Source organism: Silene latifolia, chromosome 2, assembly GCF_048544455.1.
Source record: "Silene latifolia isolate original U9 population chromosome 2, ASM4854445v1, whole genome shotgun sequence".
Classification (NCBI taxonomy): Eukaryota; Viridiplantae; Streptophyta; class Magnoliopsida; order Caryophyllales; family Caryophyllaceae; genus Silene; species Silene latifolia.
In genome coordinates, this window is record NC_133527.1 from 11,890,383 (window position 1) to 11,901,764 (window position 11,382).

General features: G+C 38.2%; 1 protein-coding gene and 1 long non-coding RNA gene across 7 annotated transcripts in view; both read right to left on the minus strand.

The window, feature by feature from the left end:
- Nucleotides 1–8,243, minus strand: part of LOC141642271 (lysine--tRNA ligase-like) — a 37,545-nt gene extending 29,302 nt beyond the window's left edge. For 3 of the 6 annotated variants that reach the window (XM_074451018.1, XM_074451019.1, XM_074451021.1), the window contains exons 1-12: nucleotides 8,022–8,243; nucleotides 7,313–7,343; nucleotides 7,059–7,218; nucleotides 6,857–6,947; nucleotides 6,542–6,755; nucleotides 6,334–6,459; nucleotides 4,613–4,889; nucleotides 4,401–4,494; nucleotides 3,708–4,008; nucleotides 3,550–3,618; nucleotides 3,317–3,460; nucleotides 3,070–3,102 (exon numbers count right to left, since the gene is read on the minus strand). In XM_074451018.1, coding sequence (XP_074307119.1) covers nucleotides 3,070–3,102; nucleotides 3,317–3,460; nucleotides 3,550–3,618; nucleotides 3,708–4,008; nucleotides 4,401–4,494; nucleotides 4,613–4,889; nucleotides 6,334–6,459; nucleotides 6,542–6,755; nucleotides 6,857–6,947; nucleotides 7,059–7,218; nucleotides 7,313–7,321 — 1,518 coding nt within the window. In that variant the 5' untranslated portion in view covers nucleotides 7,322–7,343; nucleotides 8,022–8,243. The remainder of the gene's footprint in view (nucleotides 1–3,069; nucleotides 3,103–3,316; nucleotides 3,461–3,549; nucleotides 3,619–3,707; nucleotides 4,009–4,400; nucleotides 4,495–4,612; nucleotides 4,890–6,333; nucleotides 6,460–6,541; nucleotides 6,756–6,856; nucleotides 6,948–7,058; nucleotides 7,219–7,312; nucleotides 7,344–8,021) is intronic. The other 3 variants (XM_074451020.1, XM_074451023.1, XM_074451022.1) reach the window with 2 other exon arrangements.
- Nucleotides 8,244–8,947: 704 nt separating this feature from the next.
- On the minus strand, nucleotides 8,948–11,125 carry LOC141628379 (uncharacterized). The gene is made up of 3 exons (XR_012537126.1): nucleotides 10,887–11,125; nucleotides 9,670–9,802; nucleotides 8,948–9,556 (listed from the first exon to the last, which is right to left on the minus strand). It is a non-coding gene; the product is annotated as an uncharacterized LOC141628379 (long non-coding RNA).
- Nucleotides 11,126–11,382: the final 257 nt, after the last annotated feature.

Consider the following 11,382-nt stretch of genomic DNA (forward strand, 5'->3'; position numbering starts at 1 on the left):
AAGCCTCGTTACGTGTTTTCTTTTTTTTTGGCTTAAACCCTCGTTGTGTTTGTAAACACACAAACGTAAGGGTGTATTTTAAGGGTGTAAAAATGAAGGAAAACAGGGAGAGAGGGGAAAAGAGGAAAGAGAAAGGGAGAGAGGAGAAGGAGAGGGGAGGGAAAATATAACGTGGGTGTTTAGATACAATTTTCTTCTAAATTTTGTCTATTATGAAGAAATTTTGATATTTTGTATATTATGAAGAGATTTTGAGTTGTCTGGAAGAAAAAATAGATCCCTTCAAATCTTTCACTCTACCCTTATTTACTATCCAAATAAAAAATTTTAAATTCCCTATTCTCCCTTGCTTCTTATTTCCTCCAAATCTCTCAATTTAAACCCAACATCAAAGACAGAAATACAAATAGAAAGAGAATAAGGATGAACTACCCTCGTCTTAGAAGCCGCAAATAGATACTCCACATGGTATTTTTTTTTTCCTTTTCTTTTTTTAATGTAAAAAAACTAGATTGATTATATGTGTGATAGGACCAACGTATCTCATAATGAGTGAGATAAGGTAGAGTGAGATAAGTTGAAGTTACCGGCTTTCAAACCACATCGAAAGAGTAGAACCTTTTTGGCTTCACGAAAGCAACCTTTAATTATCACTTCATCGGAAAAACGAATCATTAATACTACTTGAAATTTCCCACGTAGTACGAGTGAGTTAATAACACATAAATTATTGCCTTTCAATTTAACTATGAAATTTCAAAGTATGTATTTAGCTGTTAAAATGCTTTCTTTTAAAGCGAGAGCTTTCATGTAGAAACAATTACTATTTTTTATCATAATCATAAACTGATTATATAGTGACAATTGTTTAATATTATCGACGATAGAATGTTACACCCTTTCATTTTCTTGGTTTCATACCATTTGACTAAAATATATTTTACATATATTTAATCAATGGTTTATTAGAACCTCCGTCTTAAGATTAAAACGGATCAAATACTCATCACTTGCATAGATAAGACAAGTCTTTTTGCTAATATTCATTTTGTTTTTGTCGTGTCTATGAAAGTGATAATTATTTGACCCGCTTTTAAACTAAGACGAATAGTATCCGTCTTAAATGAAAATTTGTATTCATACCATTTGAATAAAATATACCTCAAATATATCCAATCAATGATATGAATTCAAAGAACGATTGGGAGAATATTCTTGTTGTGCTGCTCACTTATAACAATCCTCTCTTAAGAGCACAAAATCTTATTGAAGACGGACACTATCCGTCACAAGCTGAAGACGGATAGTATCCCTCTCACAAAAAATGCAAATGTATAGTACAAGTGGAGAAAAATGGATACCCACACTTGCCCTCCCACTTGCATTATGTGAGACGGCCACTATCCGTCTTGAGCTTGTGACGGATAGTGATCGTCTTCAATAAGAAGACGGACTGAGAAGAGCATATCATTTACAAAACCCATCTTTCTAGACGTATGTTTCCAAACGTAGGAATATTTAATTACCTTTTAAATATCACAACGACCACCTACCTATGTATGTGTGTATACACGGGTTAAAGGCTAGTGCTATACCGCCTCTTCTGGCCAAATTAGACCGCATGCCACTAGCGCTAACTTGATATTATTGTTGTAACCGCTCAAATCAGTGAACTATATAATCTAAACTAACGCACCAGCTCACGACTAAATTAAGTTTACTGCAATACTTTATTGGACAAATTCTCATTATAGACGGACACTATCCATCTATAGCTATAGACGAATAGTGTTCCTCTCACAAATGAAAGTGGATAGTTGCAAGTGGGTGGGAAATGGATACCCCCACTTGCCCTCCCACTTTATTTTGTGAGAGGGTCACTATCCGTCTATAGCTAAAGACGGATAGTGGTCGTCTATAATGAGACGGGCTGCATTCTTAACACAACCCCCTATTTACTGCAGTATTTTATTTTTTACGTTGGGCATACTAGGAGGACCCATCCTCTCGTATGTCGCTTCGCAACTGCTTGTAACATCACAAACTCTTATTGAAGACGGACACTATCCGTCACAAGCTGAAGACGGATAGTGTTCCTCTCACAAAATGCAAATGGATAGTGCAAGTAAGGGTGAAATAGATACCCCCACTTGCCCTGCCACTTGTATTTTGTGAGAGGGCCACTATCCATCTTCGGCTTGTGACGGATAGTGGCCGTCTTCAATGAGACGGATTGTTGTAACATTTATGTAATCCTTTAAACATGAATTGAAATAAGATTGGAAGTCCAGAATCACACATTCTGATACATAGTACCCAATATTAGAGAGCCATTCATTAATAGCGCAAGGCAATCTTCAGACTGCAAAGTTTGAGACCTAGGTCAAAAGTTCTCACAGCATGTGAGACTCCTAGCGAGCTTAGTGTTTACGAGATCACAAAATTTGACTTCATCTTCAAGAAATGCATCGTTACGTACATGTAAGAGCTCCAGATTGCATCGCAGCATCAAGCTGTCTTCTTCTAAAAAAAAAAAAAAAAAAAAAACAGGAGATAAAAAAACGTGCTAAAGTTGAAAAGCAAAGGAAAGCATTGAAGTACATGGTAAACACCACATTGAACACATCTGCACATTTCACCACTGGGCCACAAAACTACATGCGAGCAAGTTGCAACTTCTAAACTCCATAACATTTGGCATTGAGAATTATTAGTGTGCCACCTTGCTAATTCCCAAGGTTAGGAATTAGGATGGTCAACTATGATGAGTGGTACGCCTTAGAGGTCGGCATTTGGATCATAGTGGTGGGTCTAGTTTTGTGTTCGTGATGAGTCAATAGGATGTGATCGAGGTGGTCGTGGGTCATAGATTTCATGGAGGGTCTGGTTGTGTCATAGCGTGGTGGGTGTGTTGCTACATGGGTTACATGGGTGCATGAGAACAAGATTATGAGTCGGGAAAAGAGAGAAATGAGCGGTAAAATTGCAACTACTAGATTCCTTGGTAAATGTGCATTAGTCAAATGAGGACGCTGACAGTACAACAAAACATAGAGTTAGAGCACGTACCTTTGGTTTGAGCAATGGAAATAGTAAAACATCCTGAAATAAAACAGATTAGGATGTCAGACATTAAAAAGCTTAAATCAAGCATTAATGACATCAATAAACGTGTAAATTTGTCTTGATTCCTACTTTAATTCCACTTAAGGAAATGCATTAAATTCTCATTTACAACCCTAAGGGTTGTATTTATCATTACCGTTAAAAACAAAGGAAATTGACAACTAGAAAAAGCCGCCTGATAACAAGTTACCTTGATGGCTTGTGAGTATGTCAGAAACATCACAAGTCTGTCCAGTCCAATGCCCCAACCAGCCGACGGCGGTAAACCATACTCCAATGATTCACAGAATTCCTCATCAAGCTCTGTAGCCTCATAGTCTCCACCTTTCAATTCCTGATCAAAATTGATAATATTCTTTAATTATCCCCAAAATGATATGGAGTATAAATTATGCTAATCAATCATTCCAAAACAAACCAGACCTTTAGTAGTTCAGAAAATCTTTCCCGTTGCTCCATGGGATCATTCAATTCAGTATAGGCATTACAAAGCTGGAAGGGGTTTACAAGTTTATATCAAATACATCACTCATGAAAAATAATTTAATCATTCAGAAAATTGAAATATTTGCTTATTTTACCTCCTGTTGGTTCAGGTACAGTTCGAACCTTTCTGTGATCTCAGGTCTCAATTTGTGAGATTTGGCCATCAAGCTCATCACTTTCGGATGATTAATCACAAATGTGGGGTTGATGCAGCTAGGTACAAGAATATGGTTGATGAGCTTATCAAGAAGACGGGCAGTCCTGTACGGCGGTTTACACACCACTCCACACTTGTCACATGCTTGTCTGAGATAATCATTTGCTTCTTCACTGCTAAGATCAGCAGGAATTGCAAGCCCTCCCATTTCACGCAACTCTTCCAGGATGTCCAATCGCCTGCTCATAGATTAGATCTTAGATTAGACCTGTATTATCTTTTAGAAAAATTAAATTGAAGGAGGGTTTTAAATGCGAGATCTAAGAACATATCTTTCCGTAGCACCGGTAGGGGGTCTTGCGGGAGCTGCGGGTTCGAGCCCCGTCAGTCCCGACGAACGTTCGTCGAATAAGGCTTTCCACAGAATTTGCGTTAGGTACGAATATATTATATACTTGGTGACTCGATTGGTGAAATAGTATCTTAGTATCTCTCTCCAAAAAAGCATGTTTTTTTACTGACACAAAGCAAATATTTTGATTGTTGCGAGTGAACTATTCTCAGAATGGCAAGTAATCATGGGTGTTTAAGTAGGCTTAAAAAGTATTAATTTAAAAATCCGAACACTTGCCTAAAAGGAGGCGTGAAGTCAATCTCAATTGGCTCTCCATTCTTGCTATCCGGAAACTTCACGATATAACCCCCTGTTAGGTCTTTCACAAGTCCTATACATGGATTTCCACATTAGCAACATTATACTGGAAATTTGAAAATGCAAATACAACTATGGGCTTGTGGCAAAAATTCAGGTTATTGATAAAATATTATCAACCGGAGGCTTACCACTCAGGAAATCTTCAGTGAGAGACATCATATCTTCATAATCTGCAAAAGTCATATATGCCTCGCATGAAGTAAACTCCGGGTGGTGTGTTGCATCAATGCTCTCGTTTCTAAATTGTTTTCCTATTTCAAAAACACGATCCAATCCCCCAGCAAGAAGCATTTTCAGCTTCACTTCTGGAGCAACGCGAAGATACAGCTTCATGTCTTTGAAGTAGGTAGCAAAGGGAGCTGCAGCACCAACACCTGGAATGTGGTCCAGGATAGGTGTTTCCACCTATAAACAAAGAGTTCAGCCAGGATCACATATAGTACAAAAGAAAAAACTCGCGTCATTTGCAAAGTAAGCAATCGTTTTAAGGGTTGTTTCTTAGCCCATAGCAGATGGTACTTATTCGCTTAGTGGAGCTTTAACTTCCATTATACTGTGTCTATGGGTGGTGGATGGTGGTCAGTCGGTGAGGGGGGTGGTTTAGGGATTGTTTCTTAGCTTAGAGACAGTAGCAGTGGCAGCATCACCAGCGTAGTGTTGCCAGCGACTTATCGAGTTCAGTGGGGTGAACCATGAACTGGTTCGTTTAGAATCCACAACGGTTAGCCTAGCGAACTTTATCATGTGGAGGATAAACAGACGCGGAAGCATTTCTTAGGGATGAAAGCATTTGACAAAGAAGACAATGTGCAGTGCCAAACCCAAAACCTTTTTTCTCTTTTCTGAATACTGGTAGTCAAGTTAGGAGATCAATGTACACATTTATCAAAGAGACTTTATAAGAGGGAAGGGTTGCGGCTTTGCATGCTAGGCCTCCATTTCAGTCGTTTAACCTTTCAGTATTATACTATCCTTTTATTATTATATATTATAGAGGCACTGGGGTGGGGCGACCCATAGATGGACTGCCAGGAATTTCCTTATATGGAACATCATGTTCGGTACTCCAAATGAAATATGTAACCAATGATAAAAACGAGTTAGATCATATGATACACCTAAACCACCCATTACTACCCCACTCACCCACCACCGGGCACCAACCACCAAAGCCCCAGCACTACCACTAGCGCCTGCGTCCCCCCGCCTCCCCAGTTGCTGATACACCCCTCCCCACCCTCTCTTAACCCTTGTCATACTCCCCAGCCACATGAAATCCTTAAGTCCTAAACCCGACCACCTGAAACTACCCAATAAGGATACCACCCTTGAAACCCCTCAATAATCCTTTGATATCACCAATATGTAACAGGAATTGGACATGCCGATAAACTTGAGCACAACTCCAATTGATGGTTCTTTTTCACTTACTAGAGCTTTAACTTCCACTATACTGTGTTTGTGGGTGGTGGATGGTGGGATCGTGGTCAGTTGGTGTGGGGTGGTCTAAGGGTTGTTTCTTAGCTTAGAGACTGCAGCGGTAGCAGCGTCGCCCACATCGATGGTAAGCGTCAATGGTACAGTCGCCATCCCTGCCGACTGGGGTGACAGGGTAATAGGGTAGAGCGACCCACAGATGGGCTGACAGGGACGGAAGTTGGCGGTGGGTGATAGAGGTGGGGGTACAAAGGGGAAAGGAAATGAGGAAATGAGTCAAACAAACATCAACAAAGTGAATCATTATCCCTCGTACCCTTGCCTCTTAAGACACTCAAACCAATCGACCCTTTAAAGAATAGCGTAAAAGTGGTACTATAAACGAAATGGAAGTAAGAAACTGATACTTTACCTCTAGAAAATCCCGATCCAGCAGAAACTTTCTCAAATAGGAAATGATTGTTGAACGAGTCAGAAATAGATCTCTCACATTCTCGTTTAAGAGCAAGTCCAGGTACCTTTTCCGTGCCCGAACATCCTTCAAACAAAAAGTCAAATTAATCGATTGTTGTCATGGGAAAATTAAGTGAGAAATCAGTTAATAACATAACTTAACTTACTGGCTTTAAAGAGTACTTGAGTGCATCTCTTGGAGATCCTGGGGAAAATTTAGCAACATCTTTTGGTAAAGCAGGGAGATTGTGAAGGCAAGGGGAGAGCATTGCCATTGACTTGATGTCAATCGAGAGTTTTCCATGTTTACTTTTACTCGGATAACCTGTAACGCCAACTATATCCCCATACATAACCGGCATCGTAGTAGTTAAGTCATCCCTATCGCATATATTTTTAATACAAAAAGAAAGCAAGGTCAGTAACGAATCAAACTACATTGTTACTACACGTGAAAAAAAAAGAGAAAAAAAACACCATACCCAGCCTTAGCATAGGCATCAATCTTCTCGCCACCTCCACATAAAGTGTAAAGAATATGCTTAGAGGACTTGTGCTTTCCATTAACTCTCCCTTCACACATAACAACACATAATACATAATTACATAATAATATTAAAAGTGTAGAAACAGTTCCACAATAACATTTCAAAGCATTTTAGGATAACATTAAACATCAAATACCTGCCAAACATTCTTTGTGTCCCAATTGTTCTCCACTGCCAAGATCCTTGTATTTGTTTAAAAACCCTTTGAAAGTCGACGTCACAGCAAATTTTCGGTACACTTCCACTCCCTTTGCTTTCAGTTCAGACACTATTTTTACCCTATCTTTGAAATATCGCTACAGTGAACATGAAAAAACTAGTAAACATGAAAACTTCTAAAAATTCAATAAAAGACGATTAAACCAAAAAAATTTCTGAATTATCACATACAGTAGTCATTTATCCGTAGTTGAACTTCTACCTGTGACCAAAAATAGATAATTATCGTTCTCAAACCGGCATTATCAACAAAACACGATAATATATTTACGAATCACGACGAAATGATTCAGTATCATAGATATTCGAGTAAAACAACAATTTAATCCTGATTCAACATGCAACAAGTTGAAATCCTAGGTCAATTGATTTCATGCCGGATTTTATCCCAAAAAATACACGATAACTTAATTAATAACAAAGAGAATAGTTCAGTATCATAGAATATTCGATTAAAAAAATGATTTATTCATGATTCAACAGATGAAACCCTAGATTAATAAATTTTCATACACAAAACACAATAATACACAATAATTTAACTGATAAAACCGAGATAATTCATCATCATAGATATTCTAAATATACATCTAAATCAATGATCAAAATATAAAAGAAAACCCTAAAAAAACGCAGGAAATACGAAACAAAATTAGATCGGGAGACATACGAATAAATCTGGATAAAACAATAATCAAGAACAACAGATGAAGATCTGGAATTTCAAACAATAATTCACCCCTATTTAAATCAACTAGAAATAGAGGTTCACGCTATCAACCTCCGATTCCAAATAATAACCACACAACAACTCTCAATGATGAGAAAACACGTCAAATTTTCAAAATGGAAAACAAAATGAGAAAGACGTAACACTTACAATCAAATTTAGGGTTTCGTGAAGTCAAGAAGAACGATAGCTGGCCGGATTCGAAAGGTAAGTGAACTGCAGTTTCAATCGCCGGCTTCTAAAGCCGTGTCGACATGAGCGGAGAAGATGGAGGTTGCGGTGGTATTGATTAGGGTTAATTGATGGTGAATACTTGTGTAATGTGTGCTACTTACTGTGTACTTGTGTAGAAAGTTCCTTCCTATTCCACAAGAAGGAAGTGGTTTTTTTAACCCGTCCGTTAATAACCAGGTTATTAGTGACCGACCCGTTCCTTTTTGATTCAGAAACGCGATAAAGCCCAATAATTAGTGACTCTAATACAAACCTAACTCGATAATAACCAGGTAATTTAGTAACTTTAAGATTGATCCAAATCAAAGTTATATACTCCTCATACTCGAATAACTGTCTCATTTATATTTCCGTCTATTCACATAACTGTCTTATTTGACATATTTGGACATGATTAATGACGTTCCTACCCTTTGCTATTTTCTTTATTTACAACTCATACTACCCCTAACCCAACCTATTAATAAACTAACCCAGCCCACTAATCTTCCCCTTCCCTAATTAACCCAGCCCATTTCCTAATACCTCCCGCCTTTTATTTCTTCCCCTTCCCCTAAAACCCTAGTTCTCCCTCTTCCGCCTCACAACTCCTATCTTTATCTCTCTCTCTTCCGCCTCTCATGTCTTCTCTTATTTAACTAGACTAGTTGTTGCACCTCGCCCTATCGGGCGCGGTGCCCCAATTTGTTGAAATGTTAGGCGAAATTGAGTTGAGATTGAGCGTGTATTGATTGTAAACAATTAATGTATGGCTCGACATAGGCGCGGGCTAGAATTACAAGGCGAATAACACTAACAACGCAAAATCATGTCACATGTTTTGCATTACAGTGTCAGGAATGTAACACATAAGTAGCCACGATTCATTGGGAAAAGCAAAAAATGTTTTAAGTATTTAGACAGTGTTCCCAAAACACTAACTTTTGTCTAGATGATACATCGTGCCAGAAGTGGGTATTACGCAAAAGTATTTGTTTGGTTACTACGGCCCAAAAGGAAACTAAGATTTAGTGTAGTTCATAATATACATGTGACCTACATAGAGATAATGGTCGTTGGGGTTGTCGTGGGTATGTTGTTCTAATCACGACGCTGATCTGTGCTCCATCTTTGATATGAATAGGTGTCGTCGTTTGGCAAAGATTGAATTTGTGCAGAGGTGGAGATTGGAGTTTTTTTGGAATTGCCCTTGTTGCAGCTAGTGTTTCACCCAACTCTTTGGTGCTGAAATTAAGTTCGATGACACTTTTGTAGCACTACTTTCTACTGTTCTGGGATAGTTTCGGTAGCAGGTACCCCTACCTGGAGTCTATACAGCGTCGTCGTCCACCTTTTTTAATCCCCATTTGAGGCCATTACTTATGGCATGTGTTGTAGTTGGGCCCACTTTGATTGAGAATGCTGACGTCCGAAGTAGATTTTGCACCTCTTTAAATGCTTTAAGTGTCCTACTACACATTTTCCAAACAATTCTAGTTAATTTTGGTTTATACCTGTTACTTTTGATGCTGTTAATTTGTATAGTTGTATTTTCAAGAAACCATGAAGTAAATTTGAAACTTACTGACTACCGAGTGCTTCATCCTATAAATGTGAGGGGCCAGCATCATAGAATCTTCTCCGCATCACTAGTAAATGTTGTTATTTGTAAATTTCCAGTGCCATCAGAAACTTCGCAGTTGAACGTCACGGTCACCCTGTATTAAAAGAGTTTAGAGTAGTAGAGTTGATTGAAGAGCGTAATAATTTGACGACGTCTAACTATTTATACTGGAGCAGACTTTATAACATGTTTCTCCCTCCGGAACTAAAAATTGACAAGGCAAAAATGCACTCAAGGAAGGTGTCCGCAAAAGTGAAAAGAAAATCCCAGGACATACAACCAACAAACCAACAGGCGTTTCTCTCCCCTTCCCATGCTTATCTTCCTCCTCCCCTCTCTTTTCCTTCCTCTTATTGACAATGGGCAACATCAAAATCAAGAAGTTAATAAAGGTAAAGATACAGGCTGAAATAACATTACATTATTAGCTCATTTGGGTCATCACATAAATTTTAATGGATGGGAGTAAATGTACAGGCATTATCTACACAATAGCTAGATTATCCTTCCACTTTCATCGAACAAACACCCGGTCCGAAACTGCTTCCTTCTTCCCCTCCTTTTCTCTCCTCCTCATTCACCCTCTCCTTTCCTGCCCCTTCAGGCAAGACAGCTAATCAAACCTCAATTTGATGATCGAGACTTTAAAAAATATAAGAAAAATACCATATTCAAATCAATCAGTGATCGTCTAGTGGTCAAGCTAAAAACCTCACCAAATAATATAATCGATTAAAGTTCAGTGCTTTTACATAAGGAGTATTATGGCTTAACACGGAGAAACTAAACTTAGAATGAGTTTAATAGCAACTTATATCATCAAGCTACAACGCAATACAATGATTAAACTAAAACAACCACATAATCTAAAACCCAATAAGCGATAATAACATAATCATGTTTGGGTAATGGTATTAGCAAAACAAGTCATTGATTTTTCACACAACTATGTAAATGAATCATCCCTTAGACAGGTCTCACCTTTTAGAGATTGTTTTGAGAAGATTATGACTTCTTAATCATGGAAAGAACTAAATGTCCATTCAAAATGGTAATAGACTAACAGCTAATACCAGGAGAAATTATGCCAAGTAAAGGCACGTGCTAACAAGACGACCTCAACCACTATAACGAAGTTAAAAGACCAACAATTCTCGAGTTGTGATAAAAGTGCTAACCATCTCAATTGGCGGGCCAGTGCAAATAGCCATGAATCTTGTCGTAAGACTTGAAAAAAGATGGGTCGCAACATTGTCTACGAATCGACGTAACTTTAGATGTGCCTGCACCATAGAGTAAGCATGAAATGCTGAATGTGCTACTTACAATGCGGGATAAAGATAATATGTTGTTCTTCAACCTGAAAAACATGGTCCTATTAAGTACACATGGAATAGGGCACTGACTTACCAAATGCCCGTTCAGCTATAAGTATCAGCTATATCTATCAGTTCAGTAAAACCCATCTCTCTTATATCTCCTACGGAATTGAACTTAGAACCTCGAAGTGCAGAGGTAGGACTCTAGCCACATGGTAATAATGACCATGCCAAAATATCTTGATACTTCATTTTATCTTTTGACAATTCCTCATTTTCTTTTTTTAGCTATTCAATGGAGTCACCCATGCATAAATATCTTGATACTTCATTCTATAATTAGTGACTCTAATAC